The sequence below is a fragment of the Phyllostomus hastatus genome, unplaced genomic scaffold (assembly GCF_019186645.2).
Source record: "Phyllostomus hastatus isolate PE091 unplaced genomic scaffold, TTU_PhHast_1.1 phas_scaffold_345, whole genome shotgun sequence".
NCBI classification, from domain to species: Eukaryota; Metazoa; Chordata; class Mammalia; order Chiroptera; family Phyllostomidae; genus Phyllostomus; species Phyllostomus hastatus.
This window is the reverse complement of record NW_025334024.1, coordinates 961,159-986,347: the sequence shown is the minus strand read 5'-3', so window position 1 is coordinate 986,347 and position 25,189 is coordinate 961,159. Positions and strand designations below refer to the sequence as shown.

Sequence of the window (25,189 nt, the reverse complement as noted above, 5' to 3'; positions counted from 1 at the left end):
GTCCTGGTGGGTCAGTAACTCCTGCTGCGATCCTTGGCAGATGAGAACACAGAAAGGGGGGCAGGGGGCTTGGGGGGGAGGTTATTTGCCAAAGGATAAGTCGGGCCTTGAGGCCAGCTTCCCTGACTCCGAGTCCAAAGCCATTTTTTTCTCCAGACCCCGCAGTTCAGGGTCCTCCCACACTGTTGCTGTTGATTAAAATAGTGATTTAATTTTGGAGAGGAAGAAAGGGCAAAGACAAGAGGGTCATCAGAGGGGATGTTACCACTGAGGTTTAACTTTGTCGCCAAGGATAATATAGTCATTACTTGTCTATACTTAAAATTAATTTTAAGAGGAATTAATAGACACTAGGGTTGCCAAGTGTCTGCTAACAGTGGAATGGATAAACAAACTGTGGCCCATCCATGTAGTGCAGAATTATTCAGCCATAAAAAGAAGTGAAGCTGACACACCCTGCAGAGTGAATGAGCCTTAAAAATATGATGCCCAGTGAAAGGAGCTAGTCACAGACAAATATATAATTCCACTTATTTAAAAAACAATGTAGCCCTGGCTAGTGTAGCTCAGTGGACTGAGCACGGGCTGTGAACCAAAGTGTTGCCAGTTCGATTCCCAGTCGGGGCACAAGCCTGGGTTGCAGGCCAAGCCCCACTTGGGGGCACACAAGAGGCAACCACACATTGATGTTTCTCCCCTTCCCTTCCTCTCTCTTTAAATATAAATAAAAATAAATTCTTTAAAAAACACCTGTACTTTGCATTTATTTAAAAAAAAACAAAACAAAACAATCTAGCCCTAACCAGTGTGGCTCAGTTAGTTGGGTATCATCCCACAAAACCAAAGGCTGTCAGTTCAATTCCTGGCCAGGGCACATGCCTGGGGTGCAGGTTTGGTCAGGGTGCACATGAAAGGCACCCAATGTTTCTCCTTCACGTCAGTGTTTCTCCTTCATGTCAGTGTTTCTCTTCCTCTTTCTCTCCCTTCCTTCCCCTCTCTCTAAAAATAAATAAATACATTTTTAAAAAAACACCTAGAAGGGGCAAATCTATAGAAACAGAAAGGAAATGAGAGGTTCCCAGGGTCTGAGGGGAGAAGGGGATGGGGAATTATAACTTGGTGGGGACAGTTTCTGTTTGGGATGATAAGGAAGTTCAGGAAACAGTGGTGGTGGTTACACAATAATGTTAATGCACTTAATGCCACTTTTGTTTTCCCAGGTGCATTGCCTTTGAGTTACCCCAGCCCCCTTTCCTGGAAACAAAGAACAGGAATGGATCCAGCGGAGAATCAGCACACATCCGTTCCCATATGTCAGAGGATCCCAAGACTTTCCTGAGAGGCACATCCCACCAGGGCACAGAGTTGGCCTTGAGTGATTGTCCCTCCTCCCCATCTGCCACCTGGAATCAGCCGGGTGACCATGCTTCCTTGCTACCTGAGGCCCAGCATTCAGCTCTGTCTGCTCAGGACATGCCTGGACCCGGGTCACCAGTGGCACCTGGCTTCACCCCCATGGCTCCAGGGTGGGTCTGGAACCCACCTGCTGGCCTCACAGACCTGTGTCAGTTGGAAGGTTAGAAGCTGGAACCAACTGTGCAGAAACATGCTGACAGGTGCCTGTGGCCAGGATTCTGCCTTTTACTCACGGCAGCCGGGAACCGAGCCCATCCCTGCAGTAAGGTGGCCTGATGAGTAATTGGCATCTTACACAGTAACCCAGATTGTAGACGTTTGTCAGCAGCAGCCCTGCCCCCATCTCAGCAGTAAAGCTGAAGTCCAGATGGCTGGGATGACGGGAGGGACAAGGCCAAGATCAAGTGGAGGCTCACAACCCAGACCTGAGCAGCAGGCACTATCTGGACCTGCATCCATCAGCCTGACAGTATCCCGTGTCACCTGGGGCCAGTTGGAGTGAGGGGCTTCAGAGGGGGGACACACAGCTAAGACAGGGCTCTGCCCAGCCGCCCGTTGCCTGACCCACACCAGCACCTGGGGCCTCTCCAGTTGTGCCTGAGAAGGCTCAGCTCAGAGGGACGACTGTCTCTGGAGCAGTGGGGACAGGGCGAAGATGAGGACGTGGCGTGGAGCAGCAGAGCACCGAGGCCAGGCTGGCTGAGAGAGTGACCTGAAGTGTGGCTCTCAGTGCCAGAGGACCACGGGCTTTCCCTGTGAAGTGGGATCATTTCCACCGTTCGGACTCGGGGGTGGGGGCTGTACAAAATGCCTGCCATCCAAACATGAACGAAGCAGGGGAATGAAGAAGAGAAGGAGCAGGTTGATGCTGGAGTGGAACCACGGAGAAATCCTTGTTGGCAAGACTGGGGCTCCCTCCGGCTCAGCCTTCCTCAGGGTGTGCTGGGCGCTGCTCCTCCCCAAGGCGGTGCCCAGGGCAGACAGGAAAGCACTTGAGAGTGAGGTGGGCCATCACCCACCAGGGCCTGGCGGCCAGGGTCAAAAGAGCACCACTAGTTTTAAGGGAAATAAGCCAGCCCTGACCGGTGTGGCTCAGTTGGTTGGACATCATTCTCACAAAGCAAAAGGCCACCAGTTAGATTTCCGGTCAGGGCACATGCCTGGGTTGTGGGTTCGGGCCCCTGTCAGGGCATGGAGAGGCAACCAATGAATGTTTCTCTCTCACCTCAGTGTTTCTCTCCCTCTCCTTCGTTCTCCCTTTCCCTCTCTCTAAAAATAAATTAATAAAATCTTTAAGAAAAAAACAAATAAGACTGAACGGGTGTATGTCAGGTGAAAAAGCTGAGCTCAGGAAAGGGAAATGCCTGGCTCAAGGGCAGTCAACCTGCCCACCCTCTGCCAGATCCTGGGGGTGCGAGAGCGAGGGCTCCGGCTGGGAGGCCCTGCCGCGGGCAAGGCCCAGGCCGCCTTGGGGGACTGGGGCCACTCTATGCAAAGGATTAATTTCTTCTGGAGTCCACTCTGCCAGGTCAAGCCAGGTGCTGAGGGCGTGGGTGGGAAAAAGAGTATTTCTCAATAGCAGGAGGCTGGCCCAACTTCAAAACGCTCTTCTTCAGTCTGGTCTTGGCGCAAAACTTGGAAATCTCACCGCCCCCAGAAACAGCAGTCTGATGGATCCACCACCCCACCCCAGGCAGAGCAGCAGACGGGCTAGTCAAGGCTGGGCAGCCTCAGCCGCCATGCTTTCCCAACCAGGTCAAGGCAGGCGTTGTCAGGCTGAGGCCGGGCGCCGGGTTGGGGGTTCAAATGCCCACTCATCAAAGGCCTGCCCACTCTCCAGCCTTCATCAGATGCTAGCTCCTCTGGCCTTGCTGACTGACCCGCCCACCCTCAAATTGGGGCCCACTATGCAGGGGCCTGGTCAGAGCTGAAAGAGAAACACCCCCAGGACCTGGCCTTCAACCTGCTCATACTCCTGGGCTTGGACTGGCTGGATCAGCTTTTGGTGGACAGGGAAGGCAAGGCTCACCCTGAATCTTGCTCACATGCAGGAAGCTCCCCACGGAGGTTTTAACCAATGAACCCCGCACCCTCCAGCCCAAGCACTTTCCAGGTTCCCGCCGGTTGCCTGTCCTGGCCCACCACTGGTGAGGTGTTGACCACTGGCTCCTGCTTGTGTTCCTGCTGATGAACGTCACCTGCTTGTGGATGTCACCTGCTTGCCGAGGGAAGGGACAGCACCCCTTGCCAGGTGGACAGTGGGCAGAGGCCCAGCTGGCTCTCCAGAGTACAGTGATGTCTGAGGAAAAGCAGGTGGAATAGTGACTTCCCGGGCCCAGGGGCACTAACTAGGGCAGTGGAGGGAGACAGGGGGCTGTGAGCCTCTGGGCACTGGGAACCTGACCACCGCACTCCTCTTGTCAGGGTTTTCAACAGCCTGGATCACCCACAGGGTCTTGGTGCCCTGCTCCAGCACCCTGGCCACCAGCCACATTTCTCCATCACCTTTGCACCTGGACCAACCACATGGGGCTGCTGGGATCCTGCAGGGGCCCCACTCTGTCCCACTCCACTGGAAGTGCCGTCCCCCCACCCAGCAGACTCCTCCTCACTCTTCTGGAACACCCAGAAGTCTCTCCTCCGCCAGCCCTCCTGCCCGCCCAGGTGGTCACCTCTCTTTGACAGCCCTGACCTCTCAGGGTGTGGTTACTTGTAGCCATGAGACGGGGGCTTCCTGGGGCTCTGCCTGAGGTGATGCTACACTCCTAGCACCAGCACAGCACCTGAAAATAGAAGGGCCACCAGCTATCCAGAATGAGTGTGAGGTCAGTGCCTTTATCAGATGCCATTGCAGAGGCCACTGACAGCAGCTGCCAAGCAATCAGCTCAAGGTGGTAACAGACAACAGTCACGGAGTACCCCCGACCCTGATGGTGCCCCTCCCATGCACCTTCTTGCCCCCCCTTCTGCCCAGAGTCCGTGACCCTCGACCCTGACTATGTCCACACATGCACAGTGCAGAAGGGGAGCAAAGCTGACCTTTGATCCATGGAAGTCAGTGGATAAACTCTTCACCTTCCTCCCCTGGGGAGTCCTGAAGGGTGATCTACTGGACTTTTGAGGGGAAGGTCATGTGCCACTGAGCCATCAACTTTGTGTTCAGACAAGTCTGCCACTGGCTCTCTCCGCCTGCCTTGCTCCCTGAGCCCCTGCTGAGCTCCCCAAGGCACTGCCCTAGGGAATTCCTATACCAGGCCTCATCCGGGGCTCCACTCTCTGGCGAGGAGAGTCCTCCACTAAGAACACATATGTGTGATTTCCAGGGCAGCCCCAGCAGTAGTTGGTCTGAGGACGGGGCAGAGCCCATAGCTGGGAGCCTCTGGTCCCACCCCGACTCGAGGGCTGTGTTCCCCACAGACACACTGACTGCTCCCTCACTAGGAGACCTTCTCTGGTTCCTCTGCGTCTTTACTGGCCTCAGCACCTACCTAGTCTTTCATTGCGGAAGTCATGGGGACACTCGAAGTAATCTAGTGTCATAGTAACTAGAACATAGTAACATAGTAACATAGTAACAAGTGCCTGCAAGCTGAGTGGCCTCCTTACAACTTCAGCATGGTGGCCGCGGGAACCAACTGCACAGATGAGGCTTACTGGGAAAGTGTCCTGCTCCTCTTACAGAGAGAAAACCACCCAGACTCCTCCACATGCAGGATCAATTGCTATCTGAATTGGCCTTTCCAGTGAGAAGTTACAGGTGGCAAATCCAAGGCCCGAGGGTTGAATCCGGCCCTCCACCTTGTTTTATCTGGCCTGGCACCTTGTTTCTACCTGGCGGCAGCGGCAGCGTGCAGCTCCTTGCCCCTAGTTAAGGAGTAGTTACATTTATACGGTCCTCAAGTTACATTCAGCCCTTTGAAGGCAACCTCGAGGCTGACGTGGCCTCAGGTGAAAATGAGTTTGACACCCCTGCTCTAAGTGCACCCAGCGCCTGGATGCTCTGCAGCCTCAAGGAGCAATGGGGAGTTTCACAAACCTCTCAGCACAGTGCTTTGCAACCAGCACGCCAAGAATTCCTCCCAGAGGCCTGCTCACCTTCCCTCCCCACCAGCCTTATGAGGAAGTTCCAGTTCCACTGTGATCTGGTGACCGTTCCTCTCTGGCTGCACAGTTATGCCGTCCCTTCAACTTCCAAAGCTCCAGGGTCTGGCCTTTCCCCTCCTGTATGCAGACACTTGGGGCTTTGCCATGTAGTGGGAGCTCAGTGAACACTGCTGGGTGGACAATGGTCTCCTGCTGCCGGGCCATATCTAACACACACAGGACATATCTAACGCATGCTGCACAGGAGTGGCTTGTGACAGGACCTTCAAAGTCGTTGTTAAATGAGGGGCGCTTACAGGTCCCTCAAGAGCAGTCCATTGACTGCGACAACAGTCAGTGAGGGCTGCCGTTGGAAGGGCAGATGCCCACCTTCTCTATGGGAGGGGTTAAGAACCTAGTGGCTTGGCAAAGGCTCGGGTGTTCTGGCCTTCCTCTGGGACATGGTCCTCAGGTTCAGGCTCGGCCTGCGCTGTGTTTCTTAGGTTGTTCTTGTAGTTCCAGGTGTTCTTCCGTGGATTCTTATAACTGTGGAGGGCTCCTTCCCACGGAGGGGCCACCCCCCAGCACACTAAGTGCGTTGGAGCGCAATAGGTATCAGGACAGGAGGTGCCTGCAGTCTAGCCAGATCTGGCAGGATCCTAGGGCTGCAGTGACCCAGAATGGCCCTGGTGACCCCCGCAGCTGGCGCCTGCAGGGCCAACCTGTGGATCGTATCTGTGGAGTCGGCACTCCAGAGCCATCATCTGCCCTCAGACTTGCCCCGCCTTCAGCCACGCCCCTCGCTGACCCGCCCTTCCAGGCGCTAAGCCCCACCCCACCTCGCACGGATCCAGTGGATCCGCTGCCTGGACAGTACTGGTACCCTTCCCTGCTCACGCCCCTCCTGTTAGACCCTGCGCGTAACCTGAGAGTTAAGCCCCGCCCCATACCTCCCACTTTTGCTACCTCGAGATTGACTGATTGACAGCACCAGGCCCGGGCCTCAAGCCAGCTCTCTCGTTCTTGTGCAGACCCGGGGCTGGAGTCACCGAGTCTTTCTGGCTGCCAAGGGTGCCTTACTGCGGCTCCAGGACCCTGGCACCGTCTTTTTCGTGTGGCTGGCTGTCTGGTCGTGGGCGCCCGCGGGTGGAAGGGTCCTCGATTGTCCGTTGTACTTGCAGTCCCCGTGGACCCGGGTGGGCAGACCTGGTTTGCCCCTGTTGATCCGAGCAGGGAACTGGGCTTGCGCTTGCACCTATTTTTAATTAATCTTAAATACCCTATGCAGTTATTGGAAAACTTCTAAGTCTATTTAGAACAACTTGGACGTGCGAGTCTACTTTTCCAGCTGTGAATTTCATGAAATCTAAATAAAGATCAAGTATTTTAATGAACGTGCTCCAAACTGAGATTTGCTGCAAGTGTAAAGTACACACTACACTTGTATGATTAGTGGTAGTGATGGTACTTAGCCATGATTATAACGGTTGTGATGGTGGTGAGCAAAAGAATGTGGAATAACTCATTAATGAAATTTATATTGATTACTTGTTGAAATAACCTTTTTAATGTAATGGTATAAAAAAATTATGTCCCCTGATTCTTTTTATTTTTTTAAATATAGCTACTATAAGTTTTCAAGTGACACTTGTAGCTCCCACTCCATGTCTACTGGACAGTGCTGCTCCAGATGCTCACATGTGGGTCAACGCCCAGAGCGCCCTCTCCCGCCCAGATACTCTCTGAAACCCAGTATGTGGTGAGGGGTTTGTCATTACCGTTTGGGAACTGGGAGCTTAGCTCACTTTCCCAGCAGCCAGCCCTGCTGAGAGCAGTTTCGGTTGAGGTCCTCTGGTACAGATGGGAAGACTGAGGCTTGGGGAGGAAAGAATTCCAGGGTCACTCAGTTTATGGGCAGCAGCAGCTTGTCCACTCTCTTTGTCCCTTCCGTAATGGATTCCAAAGTTGCGTGGTGGGGCAGTGAGACAAATGCACATCGATCCTGGCTGAGACCCAAACACCCTCAATGAGGGTGAAAGCTGCCTCCAGACTTGGCCGTGGACTTTGAATTACAAACCAAGACCTTAAAAAGTTCCCTCGTAGCTGTAGATGACAGGCTCTCTGCAGGGCACAGGGGTCCCTGAAAGCCTGCATTCCATTAGTCTTTGGCTCCTGTCTGGTCTCTTGGGAAAGGGAGAGTGGCTGACTGAGAGGCAGAGGTCAGGGCTCAGAACCAGCTCCCTGGTGCACCAGCTCTGTTCCCTGTGAGTCTCGGCTTCTTCACCCACGTGTACGTTCGCTTTGAGGGTGAGGCAAATAAGGCGTTCCAGTTATGGCAATGGGGTCTGCACATAGCACGCCTCCAAAGAGGTCAGCAGTTCTTGTTTTGTGAAATTGCTTTGGAAACTGTAAGGTACTGCACACCCGTGTGTGGTTGCTGTTATGGCAGCAGGTCACAGCAGTTGAGGAGCAGCCATGCTCACCATGTGTGTGCTGGGTGGCAAACTGACAGGGCAGGACTTGGGCTGGGGTGACCTCTGGGGATGGTAGGGAAGGTCAGGCATGGCTGAGGTCCAAACTCAGAACCTACTGCAACTCGAACCATTTTGGGGAATGTGGTTGAAATGGTGATGATGGTGGTGACGGAGATGATGGTGACGGGGATGACAATGGTGCTGATGACTGTGATGGTGGTGGTGGTGATAATGATGGTGATGTGACTGTGGTCCCAGCATTGTGCTAAGCACTTTACCCACATTTGATTCTCATAAGCTCCTTATGAGCCAAGTAGTATCACTATCACCCCTTGTTACAGATCGGAAGATTGAGGCTCAGAGAGGCGCAGCCCACCTTTGCAGAGTCTCACAGATCACACTTGGGCAATTTGACTGCAGGTCCCAGACTTGACCCATACTCCTCCCTTCATTACAAGTCAGAGTCAGACCCTCTTCTCCCCATGGGTCATACACTCCTAGAAATTACTGAGGACCCCTCAGGGCTTTTGTTGATGTGGGTTATATCTATTAATATTTCTCATATTTGAAATTAAAACTAACACTTAAAAACATTTACAAGCCTCAACAAATTCAAGAAAATTGAAATCATACCAAGCATTTTCTTGGATCACAAGGGACTGAAACTAGAAACCAAACCCAAGGAAAAAAACCCAAAACACTCAAAATCATGGAGATTAAATAGCATGCTATTAAACAATGAATGGGTCAAGAATGAAATTAAGGAAGAAATAAAAAAGTTTCTGGAAACAAATGAAAATGAACTCACAACAACCCAAAACTTATGGGACACACAGAAAGCAGTCCTGAGAGGGAAGTTCATAGTGATACAGGTGTACCTAAAAAAGATAGAAACATTTCAAACAAAGAACCTAACCCTACGTATACAAGAACTTGAGGAACAACAACAAAGACAGCCCAGAGTAAGTAGAAGGAAGGAAATAACCAAGATCAGAGCAGAATTAAATGACATAGAGACTAAAAGCACAATTCTAAGGATCAATGAATCTAGGAGCTGCTTCTTTGAAATGATAAACAAAATCAACAAGCCTTTAAGCAGACTGATCAAGAAAAAAAGAGAGAAGACCCAAATAAACACAATCAGAAATAAAAGAGGAGAGATTATAACTAATACCACAGAAATACAAAGGATTGTAAGAAATTACTATGAAGAACTGTATGCCAAGTAATTTGAAAACCTAGGTGAAATGGACACATTTCTACAAAAATATAATCTTCCAAAACTCAATGAAGAAGCAGCAGACCAAAAACAGCAAATTAAATTGAAGCAGTAATAAAAAAAAAAAACTGTGGATACACAAAAGCCTTGGACCAGATGGTTTCACAGGGGAATTCTACAAAGCATTTAAGGAAGAGCTAACCCTTACCCTTCACAGACAATTCCAAGAAATCCAAAATGTGGAAGACTCCCAAACTCTTTTTGTGAGGCCAGCATCATCCTAATCCCAAAACCAGACAAAGACACAACAAAGAAAGAAAACTTCAGGCCAATATCACTGATGAATATAGACGCTAAAATCCTCAACAAAATATTGGCAAACCACATCCAACAATACATTAAAAAGATCATACACCATGACCAAGTGGCATTCATCCCAGGGATGCAAGGATGGTTCAATATTCGCAAATCAGTAAATGTAATACATCACATAAACAAAAGCAAAGACAAAAATCACATGATCATATCAATAGATGCAGAAAAAGCATTTGATAAAATACAGCACCCATTTATGATAAAAACACTCAGCACAGTGGGAATAGAGGGAACATTCCTCAACTTGATAAAGGCCATAATGAGAGACCTATAGCCAACATCATACTCAATGGGCAAAAACTAAAATCTTTTCCACTAAAATCAGGAACAAGACAAAGATGTCCATGTTCACCACTTCTATTCAATATAGTATTGGAAGTTTTAGCCACAGCGGTCAGACAAGAAGAGGAAATAAAAGGCATCCAAATAGGAAAGGAGGAAATAAAACTGTCACTGTTTGCAGAAATGACAGTGTACATAGAAAATCCTATAGACTCCACCAAAAAACTGCTTGACCTAATAAATGAATTTGGAAAAACAGCAGGATATAAAGTCAATATCCAGAAATCAAGGGCATTTTTGTATACCAACAATGAAACAGCAGAAGCAGAAATCAAGAAAAAAGTCCCATTTGATATAGCTAAAAGAAAAATAAAATACCTAGGAATAAACCTAACCAAAGAGGTAAAAGACCTGTATTCAGAAAAACTACATAACACTGAAGAAAGAAGTTAAGGAAGACACAAACAAATGGAAGCAGGTACCATGTTCATGGCTTGGAAGAATTAACATCATCAAAATGTCCATACTACCCAAAGCAATTTACATATTCAGTGCAATACCTATTAAAGTACCAATGGCATATTTCACAGATATAGAACCAACATTTCAGAAACTTATATGGAACCATAAATGACCCCAAATAGCTGCTGCAATTTTGAGAAAGAAGAGTAAAATAAGAGGGATCACAATACCTGATACTAAACTATATTGCAAGGCCACTGTAATAAAACAGCCTGGTACTGGCATAAAAACAGGTACATGGACCAATGGAACAGAACAGAGAGCCCAGAAATAAACCCAAGTCTCTATGGTCAATTAATATTTAACAAAAGGCGCAGCAACATAAAATGGAGTAAAAATAGCCTCTTCAACAAATGGTGTTGGGAGAACTGGACAGCTACATGCGAAAAAAAATGAAACTCAAGCACCAACTTACACCATACACAAAAATAAATTCAAGGTGGATAAAAGATTTAAATATAAACCATGACACCAAAGTCCTAGAGGAGAACATAGGCAGGAAAATCTCAGATATTTCACACAGGAACATTTTTACTGACATGTCCCCTAGAGCAAGGGACATAAAGGAAAGAATAAACAAATGGGATCTCACCAAAATAAAAAGCTTCTGCATGGCTAAAGAAAACAGTATTAAAATAAAAGGAGAACCAACTGAATGGGAAAACATATTTGCCAATGATACCTCAGACAAGGGTTTAATCTCCAAAATATATAAGGAACTTACATGACTCCACTCTAAGAAGAGAAGCAACCCAATTAAAAAATGGGCAAAGGGCTTGAACAGACACTTCTCCAAGGAGGACATCCAGAGGATCCAAAGACGCATGAAACGATGTTCAATATCGCTAGTCATCAGAGAGATGCAAATTAAAACCACAATGAGATACCACTTCACACCAGTCAGAATGGCCCATCATAAACAAAGCAACAAACAAATGTTGGAGAGATTGTGGAGAGAAGGGGACCCTGGTGTGCTGTTGGTGGGATTGCAGACTGGTACAACCATTATGGAAAACAGTATGGAACTTCCTCAGAAAACTAAAAATGGATCTGCCTTTTGACCCAGCAATTCCACTGCTGGGACTATATCCTAAGAACACTGAAACACCAATCCAAAAGAACCTATGCATCCCAATGTTCATAGCAGCACAATTTACAATAGCTAGATGCTGGAAGCAACCAAGACGCCCATCAGTAAATGAATGGATCAAAAAACTATGGTACATTTACACAATGGAATTCTATGCACCAGAAAGAAAGAAGGAGCTCCTACCCTTTGCAACAACATGGATGGAGCTGGAAGGCATTATGGTAAGCAAAATAAGCCAGGCAGTGAAAGACAAATACCATATGATCTCACCTTTAACAGGAACCTAAACAACAAAACAAACAAGTATAGCCAAGGATACTGAAATAGAGAACAGGTTGATAGTGACCAGAGGGGAGAGGGGAGGGAATTTCAGGGGAATGTCAGGGGAAAAGGGGAAGGGTTTACAGGAACAAATATAAGGGGCACATGGACAAAAACTAGGTGGGTGGAAATGGGAGGGAGGTGGGGAGAAAGGAGTGGGTGGGCTGGGATGGGAATAAAGGAGAGAAAACTGTACTTGAACAATGATTAAAATAAAATTGAAAAAAGACACATTTACATAGTAAGTCATTAAAAATAACAATAAACCCATAACATTTTTTCTGAATACAAATTGTATTTTCTAAGCCAAAACTTTTAGTGAAAAGAGTGGCATTCAATTATTTGTTGCCAATCTCCTTAATGTGTGGCCTCGTAGGAGACAGCTGGATTCTCACAGCTGCTCTGCATTGCAGCTCATGACTGTGATGAGCTGTTCTGGTCAAAGAATATGAAGAAAATCTGGCCTCACACAGGAAGTAGCTGGAACAGGGGAAAGTATTCCAATAACCTCTCCAGATAATTAGGACATTCTTTTCAGTAAGTTTATGAAAGCAGTTTTTTAAAAAAAATATTTATTTTTTAGAGAGAGAGGAAGGGAGGGAGAAAGGGAGAGAAACATTAATGTGAGATAGTTGCCTCTCACACATACCCTGACGGGGGACCAAGCCTGCAACCCAGGCATGTGCCCTGACCAGGAATCAAACCGGTGACCTTTCACTTTGTGGGATGAGACTCAACCAACTGAGCCACACTGGCGCCAGGGCTATGAAAACAGTTTTGACCTCAGGGGCGCACTTTGAGAACTGCTCAACTGTACAGACATGCTTCTGTGTTTACTCACACCGTCTGTAAGTGTAGCAGGCACTCATGATAGTGCACCCCAGTTCCTTCAAGGAGTAACCTGAGGGTGACTTGTAAGCAGTTTCCCTTCATGAGAACGGCTTCCCAGGTCTCTCTGCATAAAGGTGGAGCAGTCTGGACCTGCAAAGTGCAGGCATGAAGGGCTGGCTAAGGCCCCTGGGAGCAGCCCCCACCCAGTGAGGACAGTCTGTGTACAAACACCCAGCTTCCTCAGTCCCAGCTGAGATGATGCCGAGAGTGTTCTACAGCATCCTCCAGAGATCCTGAAGAAAGGAAGCCCCAGCATCCTCAGCTGTCACCCTAGGTGATCACCTGTTCAGGAACTCACCGCATATTGGCCCTTCCCTGCCTTGCTTCTCCAGTGCCTCCTTTCTGGGACCATCTCCCAAATAATTGACTTGCCCCCAAATCCTTGAGTCAGGGTCTGCTTCTGGGGGCATGCAAATAAAGACTGTGAACGATTCCTGTGTGTATATCATATGTCGGAATACCGACACCTCAGTAAACTCTAAAACTATAGATTCTCTAATTTAGGATTGAGCCAAGCCAGGTGACCACAGGGACACGGTGGAGAGCGACTGTGGATGTCCAGGTGGGAGAGGACATGGGCTGAGACCAGGGTGCAGAAACAGAGTGAAAAGCGTAAGATTTCCTGGGTCTTTAAGGTATAGCTGCTTACTGATGCAGCACCAACAACGGGGATGCGGAACTCTGCAGGAAAAGCAAACCAGAGACCATGACAGTCCTCCAGGCCAAACTGTGTGTCAACAGTTTAGGTCATCCCACAACTACTGAATATCAACCATATGCCAGTCCCAGCACAGACCCTGCTGGCAAAGAAATGAAGTTGATGAGCTTTTCAGGAGCCGGTCGGGGGAAGACCCAAGCCATTACAGTCCAGGACGGGGACCACCTGGGTAGCCCTGAGAGGTGGCCCTGCCAGGTGAGGCCTGAATCTCAGCTCTGCTATTTGCAGGCTGCGTGGTCAGAAACAAGTGGCTCGACCTCTCTAGTATCAATTTCCACACCCATGAAATGAGCATATTTGTAGAATCCATAACCTAGGTGGCTTTTGTGAATCAAGCGTGACAGTATGTGTAAAGTTCTTAGGACCATGCAGGGTGCACAGGAAGCATTTGCGTTTTGGCAGTCAACATTCAGTGCTCGGATCCCCTGTCCTGGTGGAACTTCACTGCTGGAGCTCACTACCTCACCTCCAGACAGCTCTTCCTGCAATGTGACAGGGCCTTGCTCCATCAAGAGGCGAGGCCTACATTCCCTCCCCTGGAGCCTGGGTGGACCTGTGCAACCCCTCCATCTCAGGAAGGGCTGAAGTGGCACTGAAGGACTTCCAGGGATCAGCCATAAAAAGGTATATAGCCTGCCTGGCTGGCGTAACTCAGTGGATTGAGCGTGGGCTGCGAACCAAAGCATCGCAGGTTCAATTCCCAGTCAGGGCACATGCCTGGGTTGTAGGCCACGGCCCCCAGCAACCACACATTGATGTTTCTCTCTCTCTCTTTCTCCCTCCCTTCCCTCTCTAAAAATAAATAAATAAAATCTTAAAAAAAAAGTAAAAAAAAAAAAAAAGGTATACAGCCTGGCCGGTCAGATGGTAGTGGGTTACCAGAACCTGATACTGTCAGTGTCATTGAAGTTGGTATACAAGCCCCCAGTGCTAAATTTGACTGGCTTTGAATAAAAGTGTGTGTGTGTGCGCGGGGGGAATGCAACCTGCATGCTGTCTCACTGTCCCACCTGGGGAGCCCAGAGTTACCCTGAGGGTGCCATGCTGAACACCAGGGAGAGACCCATGGGGGCGGGGACGAAGGTGGGGAGAGAGAAGAGGCCCACACAGTCCCCACTCTTCCAGCCCCAGGTGCCAAACTCTTCCCACATGCCACACTTGCAAGGGAGCATTCCAGGTGTCTCCAGGCCCAGCTGCCATCTGACTGCAGCAACATGAGACCCTGAGTCAGAACCATCTAGCCAAGCTACCCTGAAATTTCTGATCCACAGAAGCTGTGCAACATAACATGATTATTTTAAGCTGCTAAGTTTGGGAAGATTTGTTATGCAGCAGTAGAGAACCAGTGCACCTTCTCTGGGGCCACATATTCACCATATATTTGGGTGCCTGCTATGTGCCAGAAATGAGTTAAAGCAAGGCACAGCACTTATTCTTCATTCACTGGTTTTTCTACTGCATGTTGGCACTATGGAATAAAACCATACTCTTCTGTGTTTGGAGACACACATGGTAGACGTTGTCACCCTACTCCATCTCACTTCTTGAAATCAAAAAAGACAGAGAGGTGATTCTAGCTCCAGAATCTCAGGTCCCAGGGAAGGATCTGACTGGCTGGCTTTGCACCTCTCCTCGGGAGATAGGGGGGTTGTCATACACTTTGCATTCCATTGTTGGTGGGTAGGAAAGTTTTGAGAAGGTGCTGTCCCCAAAAGGCTTACTCCCTAGGGATAACAGTGGCCCAGCCAGACCCCATGTCTGGGCACGGTTCCTGGCCATAGCACTGGAGAGGTGACCGAGGACCCTGATGTGTGGCATGCCCCCTTCCTGCTGGCTGATGGCGAGGGGTCAATGAAGACCACACTGTTAGGTCCCCAGAGTGCTAACATTTCTGGCCCCTCGTCCCACATGAGACAGACTCATTTTACATTCATGTTCTAGATCTACAAGACCCCTTGGATGGTCCATCCAGGATTTAGCTCATCCTCAGAGCCATTTGGGGCTGCTAGGGCCCACTCCTGCCTCCAGGCTCTAGCCCTGGGGCTGGCCAAAATGACTGCAATGTTGTGCCTGACTCTTTCCTTCCCAGGGGTCCCCTTAAGGTGGATGTGCCTGGCTGTGCATGCCCGTCACACAGCTGTATGGTGGTCAGGCGGGAAGGGAGTCACCTCTTCAGGGGGTCTCCTGCATTTCTTACAACCCTGGGACCTGCCTCCAACCGCTTTGCACAGCACTGGGATGGCATGAGCCCAGGAAAGAACTCTGTGGTTCCACCACTCTGTGGGTGGGCAGGTGGCAAGACAAATGAAATGTTGGTGGAGACTGCTCAGCATTTTGGAAGCCCTGAGGAGGCCTACTGGTCACATTCTGACCATCAGCTTATCTACAGAGGGCAGGTGCAGGGCCAAAGTGCCAGCAGCCGGAATTGACATACCTCTTGCAGTGAGATCCAGCTGCCTGTACCTTTCCAATAGCAGGTGCTTCTTTATTTTCTAAATGTGAGACAGAGAGTGGGGAGCCACCATGTACTGGGCGAGTAGATAACTCCCTTTCTCCTGATGAGCAGCTGTGATTCAAGAGATTACATTCCCGTTACAGTTCCAGAATCATGCAAGCTTTCCCTCTTTGCTGAACAGTAGGCTTCACTGGGAGTGCTCCACTTCGGCTCAAGTCAGTTCCTGCCTCTACCCCCCTACTGCTGTTTTAAGAAATAAATTTTAAGTGATGGCCCACAGCACACATAGCAAAACAAGTTTAACAAAGACATGGCCTTAAACATGCTGGCCACAACCTTCCACACTGCTTTCTGTTCTGCTAATACTTTGCCACTGGCTGTTTACAAACCAAGGTGCTAATCGCTGGCACCCTTTGTACAAATAGGAAATGTGATGCTTCACCCACCTGTTTTATCAACCTCTGACTTTCATTCTTGTCGTTTTGCAAGCACCAATGGCATCACCTGGTATTTCTGTTAAACTTCTTTTTTTAATAGGCCCAATTCATGCTTTTTACAGAAAACTTGAGAAAGTAAAGCCCCTTTCTCAGCCCTTACCCTTTCCAAAGACAACACCTGTGATTTCTTTTTCTCTCAGATCTGTAGGCCCACTTCAGGACCGGAGGAACGGCATTTTTCTGTGATTGGAATCACAGAGGCATTGGGATTTGCTTATCTGCCATCAGGCTCTCAAGTCTTTCAAACTAAGCTTTGGGTTTTAAGAACACTTCTTTTAAACTCAGCTAACTTCACAGCAACTCTTTAAAATAAAAACAAACGAGCTATAATTCACATCATAGAGTTCACTCTTTAGAAAGTATACAATTCTAAAAAAAATAAAAAGAATAAAACAGTATATAATTCTGTTTTTTTATGTTTCTAATTCCAGAACATTTTTCTTTCGGATTGTTTCCCCCGCCCCCCCGCCAAGATCACTCTCCAGCTGGGGGGACCTTGGAGAAGTCGCCCACGATCTGGACCCGACTTTCCTTGTCTATAGTACCCGCGCACAGAGCCCTGGTTGTGCTAAGGAAGCGCCAAGAAGTGGACTCGCGCCCCGCTCTCGTCACGTGCACAGCTAGGTCACGTGTACAGCCGGGTGACGCCCGGACACCTAGCCCGGCGCCCCTGCACAGCGCAGTTAGTTTTATTGCAATATATTTAAACTTAAGCTGCAAATAGCGTAGCATTTTCCTGTGAAACACACTGTATCATATTCCCATACTGCACTGGCTTGGTAACCAAGCCCAATCGCGCCATCCCACGCAGACTCCATGGAGAGCCTGAAAAGCGGAAGATCAGCGAACCCACAGAAAGAGCAGCACTGAGATCCGTGCGCACCGTCCGCAAATCCAGAGAGCGCTCTAGCGCCGGGGCCTGGACGCGTCCATTTCCCATCCACCCCCACGCTCATGGTTCCGCCCGCGTAGGGGGCGGGGCCACGAGTGGCGGGAGAATCGGAGCAAAGCGCGGCTTCACTTCCGTTCCCTGCCGGTCTCCTGCTTCTTCGTTCCCGCTGTCTGGCTTCCCCTGCCCTGTTCCCGCTCCCGGCCCGGGTCTCATCCTCGTCATGGCTCAGCGCCGCCTCACTGACTTCTTTGCGCACCGCCGCCCGGGACCCCGAGCCGCGTTGTCGCGTACCAAGCCGACTTGGGGCACCCCGAGCTCCGCCAAGCCCGCGCCCCACGTCCGCGTTCCCAACTCGGGCGGCAGGCGCAAGCGCGCCCGCCTGCCCGACGATCCCGCGTGCAATGAGCCCACGCGCGACGAACCCGCGCCGCCCGCACGCAGGAAGCTGAAGTTGACCGCGGATGTGGTGAGGGTGCAAAGAGACCGGGGCGGTGCGGGGAGGGTGGCAGGCCGCGGAGGGCTTCTGCAGAGACACATCCTGGAGGGAGGACGCGGACCAGGGGTGTACACCGAGGCACCGAGTGAGAGGACTGGGCATTGGTCTGGGCGAGAGAACAGACTGGGAGTCATTGCAGGACCTAAGTCCGAGCCGCCAGGCCGGCGTACTGGGGCCACCCTAAGGATTCGCCTTGGAGAGGACTTGAGTGATAGGGGAGCAGTTTTGAGCTGGCGGATCTGACGGATGCTGGGGAGGGCCAGAGCTGAGCGGGCTGGTAAATACCAGGCCCATCTGCAGGGCTAGCTTGGGGGTCAAGCCCTGTAACTCTCATGAAAAGAACAAACAGGTGGGTGGGCCAGGTCCTTCCCTTAATGGAGATGCTTCTAAGAGGCCAGACTGAGGGCAGCAGAAAATTCTCTTTGTGTAGAGCCAGCACCCCACAGAGTCTTATCATTTATTCACCTATGGGGTCCTTTCCCCCAGGTCCCTGGCCCTGGCTCTGCAGAGGCCCCTAGCTCCCCGGAGCACTCCTCTCTGAGCAAGAAGACAAAGAAGGTTGCCCTCTCAGCAGGTCAACTGCCCAGACTGGCACCCCAGGAGGACAAGGTGGGGAGGCTGGACAAAGGGCTGGGGGTGGGCATGGGTGACTGGCTGGCTGACAGCACCCTGTGTCTTTAGGTCCCCTCAAAAATCACCTTCTCAGAATTCAAGTCGTGCCTGAAACGGGCCCGGGAGCTGGGCGCACGGGTCCAGGAGCTGAAGGCAAGTGCCCAGAGGAATGATGCTGGGGAACCCAGCGCGCTGGAGGCCAATGGGCACTCATCCAGGCCAAGGTGAGTTTTAATTTGGGTGGTCAGGCACCCCAGGAAAGGGTAGGCTGGTGGGAGGCCTGGTAGGGGAAGGGGTGGACAGGGCTGGGGCTGCTATGTAAAAGAGCCAGCACAGTCCATAGGGCACTCAGACCCCAGGGGTGCCAGTCACTAGCTCCCTACCTCTTTCATCTGTAAGAGGGGTCCAATTCCTGCCTCAGCGGGCCCTTGTGAATTTCGAATGATGTTGACTGCCAGCTGTTATTGAGGTCTGTCCTTATGTCTGTTTTCCCCAGTTCCTGTGGTCATCATGTGTCTCTTAGAGATAAGGAAACCATGGCTAGGGGTGGCCAGGGACCTCCCTAGGTGATGGGGCAGGACATGGCAGAGCTGGGTTGGAAGCCACCCTTTTCTGATTCCATCCCTGATAGTGCTTGTCATGGGGAGCTGGGCATACAAGGAATTTATAATGTGGTATGCAGTGTGTCGTGGGGGCAGTTTTGTAAGCCCCAGCTCTGGGGTATCCCCAGCTGCTTTGCCAGCCCTTGGGTCCTGGAGGGGGTGTGGGTCTGATGCTTCTCTCAATGCCTGGCTTCCTCCCTGGCAGTGAAGAAAAGGCACCTGCCTATCAGCGCTTCCATGCCCTGGCCCAGCCAGGGCCTCCTGGCCTTGTGCTGCCCTATAAGTACCAGGTGTTGGCTGAGATGTTTTGCAGTATGGACACCATTGTGGGCATGCTCTTCAACCGCTTGGAGACTGTGACCTTTGCCAAGGTCAAGAAGGGCGTCCAGGATATGATGCGCAAGTGAGTGGGGTCCCTGGGAGGGTAAGGGTCGTGTCATGCAGTGGAGGTGGACCAGCTCTCTGACTTGTGGCCCCCTCATCCCACAGGCGCTTTGAGGAGCGCAATGTGGGCCAGATCAAAACCGTGTATCCTGCTTCCTACCGCTTCCGCCAGGAGCGCAATGTTCCCACATTCAAGGATGATGTCAAGAGGTCTGATTACCAGCTCACCATCGAGCCACTGTTAGATCAGGGTGAGTGTGCTATGGGCGCACCTGTGACCCTGCAGTTTTGAGCATGGGCATGAGGTGTTGGGCACAGGGCCCCTGGTCTGAGACCCATGGTTGTGGGGCTTGGCGACTAGGTGGGCCTGGCCCAGGGGCTCAGGCTTGGATTCTTCCTGCAGAGGATGGCAACACAGCCACCCAGCTCACAGCCTCACACCTTCTGCAGCGACGACAGGTCTTCAGCCAGAATCTGGTGGAGCGCGTCCGTGAGCACCACAGGGTGAGCCGGCAGCCCCGAGGTGACTAGCTCAGCCGTAGCTGTACGAGTTATCTCTGTGCTGAGCCTTGTGCTCTGTCCCTCCGCCAGTGCTTGTTCTGTCCTGTTGTCAGAGCCCCATGTTACCCAGCAGCAGATGGGCCTGCCTGAGACGCAGTGTTCTCGAGCTCTCCTCTCCACCACTGGGCTGTCGTCTCATGGATGGGGTGGGTGTGGGCTGAATGGGGACCCTGGCCCTGGCTCCCAGCTGAGGCAGGCTGTCCTGAACACAGGAGCAGGGAGCTCAGAGATGCTCTTTCAAGGCTTAGAAGTTTTGTGGTAACTTCAGTGGGTGCTGGTGGGTCCTCTACTCGTGCCTGAGGGTGCCCAGCTGGGAATGGGAACCAGGACAGCCCTGCTACACCCCAGCCAGATGAGCCAAGGGTCATCTTGTGCCCCCCTTACTTGGACAGGTATTCCTGGCCTCCCTGAGCCCCCCCATGGTGGTACCCGAGGACCAGCTGACACGCTGGCACCCCCGCTTCAATGTGGATGAAGTGCCTGACATCGAGCCTGCTGAGCTGCCCCAGCCACCCACCACTGAGAAGCTGGCCACCGCTCAGGACGTGCTGGCCCGAGCCCGCAGCCTGATGTCACCCAGGGTGGGGCTGGACCCTCTCCCTCAGGGTGGGGTAGCCTGACCCCCCACATGGGCCTCAGTGGTAGTAGGATGTGCCCTCCCTGTGTTCAGAGTGCTGCCCACTGGCAGGTTTTACCCTGGGGTGCCCAGCACACGTCTCTTGGTATTCTGGGGTAAACTTGGGCTGGACGTAAGAGGGCCTCGTGGGCAGGGGGTCCACACAAATGGAGTGTGAGGGGCCTCCTCTGTGGCTGGGCCAGGAGAGGCCTCTCCTGAGCTCTCCTCTCTGACCTGCTTCAGATGGAGAAGGCCCTGAGTGACTTGGCCCTGCGCAGAGCTGAGCCCAGCAGCCCTCTGTCCTTCAGCCCAGCACTGCCAGCCACCCCACCGCCCACTCCACCCGCTCCCCTGAAGGGGGTGTCCCAGGACCTGTTGGAGCGGGTGAGTGTCTGGGGTCCAGGGATGGGGGCAGTGGGGCCAGCTGTCCACTGACCACTCCCCATGCCCAATGCAGATCAGGGCCAAGGAGATGCAGAAGCAGCTGGCACAGATGACACGGCGTCCAGAGCAGGAACAGAGGTTGCAGCGGCTTGAGCGGCTGCCTGAGCTCGCCCGGGTGCTGCGTAGCATCTTTGTGTCCGAGCGCAAGCCAGCACTCACCATGGAGGTTGCCTGTGCCAGGATGGTGAGCAGCTATCACGTGGCCATGAGCCCAGGTGCGTGCAGGAGCAGGAGCCAATCCTTGTGTCCCTTAGTCCCAGTTGAGGGTGGGAACTATTCTCTACACACATTTGTGTGCATTGACTGGGCACAGCACCCTTGAGGTCATCTCCTGAGTCTCCACCTGGTCACTTTAACCTTGTAGCCACTTGAGGCAGCCTCTACCTTGCAAACCTGGCCTTTGCCCTTGAGGTCCCAGGAGACTACCCTCCCCTTGAGGCTTCTGGTCCCAGAGCTTCAGGATACCTCTGCTTAAGCATCTTGGAGGGCTGGGACATGTGACAGGCTCAGTTGGGAGAGCCACCTCCTTGGGAAAGTTGTACAGTCACTGCCCTAACCCTAGTCCTTCTGGGGGGAGTACTGGGGGTGGGGGTGGATGCTGGGAGCAGCACCTGTGTGTACCCTCTTATAGATGTGCTCACAGGCCTCCTCTCTCTGCAGGGGAGATGGAGAAACATGTGCAGCTCCTATCTGAACTGCTGCCAGACTGGCTTAGCCTGCACCGCATCCGCATGGACACATATGTCAAGCTGGATAAGGCTGCTGACCTGGCAGGTGTCACTGAACGGCTGGCTCGCCTTACCCGTGCCGAGGAGGTGCTGTGAGCCTGATGGCTGTGCACTAACACACATGTGAGCTCAAGCTCTGGCCAGGCCCTGGATGCCTGTTTTATTCTTGAAGAATGTAATGCACTTTGCTCCCCCATTCCCGAGTCCCCATGAGTGTCAGAGGTTTAGCTGGGCTCTGGCTGCAGGGCCTGGGGAAATTCTCTGGCCAGTGTGGGTGGTGTGCCCACCTCACATAGTATGCTGTCATTAAACTGGTTTCACTAGGCTTTGTCTTTCGCTGCATGGAATGCAGGTGTAGGGTGGCTTCAGTGCCTACCAGAGTGGGTTTGGGCAGTGTGGTTGGCAGAATAACCCCCTCCCCCAAACCCATGGAGGGATCCTGAGACTGTACTGAACATATATGGATGAGTCTATTCCCTCGTAGAGTATAACAACTGTTTAGTGCAGAGGTTATATGTAAATACAGTGCTATTTTTTTTTAATCCTTGCTTAAGGACATTTTTTCATTGCTCGAGAGAAGGAGAGAAGTATCAATGTGAGAGACAGGCATTGATTAGTTGCCTCCAGTACATGCCTGGACTGGGGATCAAACCCACCTTTTGGTTATGGGACACTCCAACCAAGCCATACTGGCCAAGGCATAAATAATATGCCATTTTATACAAGGGACTTCTAAAGTTTTAAGCCTCCAAATTTGCATCTTCTGATGCAGCAATGGGCAACCAAGCCAATTTGAGCAGCACCTGCTTCCTGCATCAGCCTGCTCCCCTACCAGAGACGAGAACCATAAATTGCTATAAATGCTCTGAAAGCATGCACATGCATACTCAGGCCAGTCACAGGGTCCCTGCACCCCTCGCACCCCTCCCACACCTCCCCGTCCTGAGGCCCAGATCCCATCCTGGGCACTGAAGAATACCACTCTAGTAAAGTTGGTCATACATGTTCTTATTTCACCATAAATGAAGCTGAGCGGCCTGGGCTTGGCTTTGCCCTGGGCTTGGCTTTGCCCTGGGCTATGGGCTCCAGGCCTTTGCACTTCCAGAACCCACAGGAAGGTTCCTGGGTGCTAGATGAAGTCCAGGTGGGCTGTGAGTGCCTGCTGGCAGGCAGTGGAGGCCGGATCTCTTCTTTTCCTAGTTGGTGTGAGCAGGGGTATTGAGTCACTCATACTGCAGGAGGGAGAAAAAGGGCACAGCCCCTAGCTTCTCCCTGCCCTTCAGTGATGTCAGCTCCACCAAGCTCACGCACTCCAACACCTCAGCCTGCAGCTGGCCCAGCAGCTCACAGGCTGCACACATGGTTCCTGGTAGGGCGGGAGAGGAGCAGAGTGAGGTCCCCCACGTGGCCTAGGCCACCCAGGGGGTTGGGGGAGGAAGGAGCTGGCATTGCAACAGGCTTCCCTCCTGGCAGGCAGATGAACTAGTGTCAAGGACCTAGTCCAATTCTCACACACAGCAAGCCACCTCCACCCCCACAAACTTGGGGAGACCCTTACCGCCAGTGGCCAGCAGATCATCCACGACTACCACCTTCTGCCCTGGTTCCAGGGCGTCTTTCTGGATTTCCAGGTCAGCCTGTGAGTGGGAAGCAGGTGTGTAGTCGACACATCTGAGAATGGCCTTGGTGTGCGGAGCCCAGGACGGTGGGGGGGTGCTGCCACCTGGGTCCCAATTGTAACACATGTGGCTTGGCTGTGTGAACCTGGCCCAGTGCATCAGCCTGTTTGAGCTCCACTGTCCACTCCAACTGTGGCAGCTCTCCTTGATTCTACACTTTTCCCTTTTGGAATGGAAGGTCCATAGCAGCAGCCCCTGCCCTCTCACCTTCCCATATTCCAGTGTGTAGGAGGCGGACACTGTGGGGCCAGGCAGCTTTCCTCGCTTTCGGATGAGCACGCAGCCCAAGCCAAGTTCCTGGGCCAGGGAGGGGCCGAACAGAAAGCCCCGGGAGTCCAGGCCTGTTGGAGAGAGCCAAGGTATTGGGAGGCAGCTGAGGGTTCCCACTGGTCAGGGCTGGGTAATGACAAGAAGTCACCCCAGTGACTTAGGGTGCCTGACCTTGTTGGTGCCAGCTAAAAGGCCAGTGACATCCATCCAGTTAGAGAAAGCTGACCTAAAATGCATGGACTGCTGGGTGCTGGAGAGTGGGACTAAGTCCATCCTACATTGTTGAGTAAATAACCAAGTGACCCTGGGGAAGTCACCTGACCTCTTTTCCAAAGCTCAGCTGTATCTCTAATGGGGCTGGTAGTAACTACGAAACACGTTCAGCACAGTACTCTTGTCTTTAACAGCAGTGTCTGCCCCAGAAGCTTCTCCAGGAGAGGCAGTGACAAGCCATCTCTCACAGTGTGCTGAGACGTGGGGTGAGAGAGGACTTCTGAGAGAATCCTCTGGGGGGCACACACAAGTGAAGAGGGAACAGCAGTGCTGTGACCTCAAGGCAGGCGGGTTCCATGGGAGGGTCAGCAGTGGGGCTCCCACAGGGAGACAAGACCCCGGAGTCCTCCCTGATCTCCTCTGCTCCCTTCTGGAGGCCCCACACTGGGTCCAGGGCCTGGCACAGGGTGGGTACTCAATATGTGCTTGTAGAAGGGGAACAAGAGAGCATGCCCAGCCAGCCCAGTGTATTTTGGTTTAGACACTCCCTAGAGATATTCCCTGGAGCTGGAGACCAGGAACTGGGTGGGCGTCGGGAGGGCTGTCCTCCAGCCCCACAGCCCGCGAGGCAGCACCCACCCAGCAGAGGCCATTCCCCAGGGAGCTGGAGGGGCCAGCTACACCTCATAAGGCTGCGAAGTAGTGGGGGCCTATCCTTATAGCCCACGCCAGAGTTAGTACCTAAGCACCCTGCAGGCGGGTCCCCTGAGGAAGCCCCACCAAAGACCTCCCCCGAGCAGAGGTGGAGCCGCCCCTTCCTCTCTGCCTGGCTTAGGAGAAAGGAACCCCACACAACCCGCCTACTGGGGCTTGGCCCAAACCCAGTAACCCCTTCACTTCATGATCCCAAAAGGACAGGAGCCCCGCCCCGGACCCTCCACTTGCCTACAATGTAGTCGATCTTGCCTCCGTGGGTCTTCTTCAGGTGTTTGGTCAGGAGGCTGATGGAAGCGCGGAAGGAGTCCGGGTCCTTCAGGAGGGGACTGATGTCCCTGGTGCGCAAACACAGGCCTGGTAACTTTGGGAATGGGTCCCCGCGTGCAGGCGGCGGTACCCTGGGGAGGATCCCACGGCACCCGGACAGCCCGCCCAACGCCCAGCAGAGCCCTCAGGTTGCCTGGTCTCAGGGGGCCCACCCGCGCCTGCCTGCATGCACCTAAACAGCACGCCCGGGATGGGGAAGTCGGGGAAGCTGCGGATGCGCCGTGCCACCAGCTGCAGCTGAGGGTCCGCCATTGCTGCTTCCGCACGTGTCCTCGGGCGGGACGGCTGCGCCTGCGCAGGGGCGG

At 52.1% G+C, this 25,189-nt stretch overlaps 2 protein-coding genes across 2 annotated transcripts; one reads left to right on the top strand and one right to left on the bottom strand.

The window, feature by feature from the left end:
• Positions 1 to 17,381: 17,381 nt before the first annotated feature.
• On the top strand, positions 17,382 to 22,548 carry CDT1 (chromatin licensing and DNA replication factor 1). The gene is made up of 10 exons (XM_045819241.1): positions 17,382 to 17,701; positions 18,218 to 18,340; positions 18,413 to 18,567; positions 19,151 to 19,348; positions 19,435 to 19,580; positions 19,733 to 19,833; positions 20,283 to 20,471; positions 20,750 to 20,890; positions 20,964 to 21,165; positions 21,611 to 22,548. The coding sequence occupies exons 1-10, from the start codon at positions 17,456 to 17,458 to the stop codon at positions 21,772 to 21,774; spliced, it is 1,665 nt and encodes a 554-aa protein (XP_045675197.1). The 5' UTR covers positions 17,382 to 17,455; the 3' UTR covers positions 21,775 to 22,548.
• Positions 22,549 to 22,665: 117 nt separating this feature from the next.
• On the bottom strand, positions 22,666 to 25,189 carry APRT (adenine phosphoribosyltransferase). Its single transcript, XM_045819242.1, has 5 exons — positions 25,057 to 25,189; positions 24,786 to 24,892; positions 23,565 to 23,698; positions 23,237 to 23,315; positions 22,666 to 23,044 (listed from the first exon to the last, which is right to left on the bottom strand). The coding sequence occupies exons 1-5, from the start codon at positions 25,134 to 25,136 to the stop codon at positions 22,902 to 22,904; spliced, it is 543 nt and encodes a 180-aa protein (XP_045675198.1). The 5' UTR covers positions 25,137 to 25,189; the 3' UTR covers positions 22,666 to 22,901.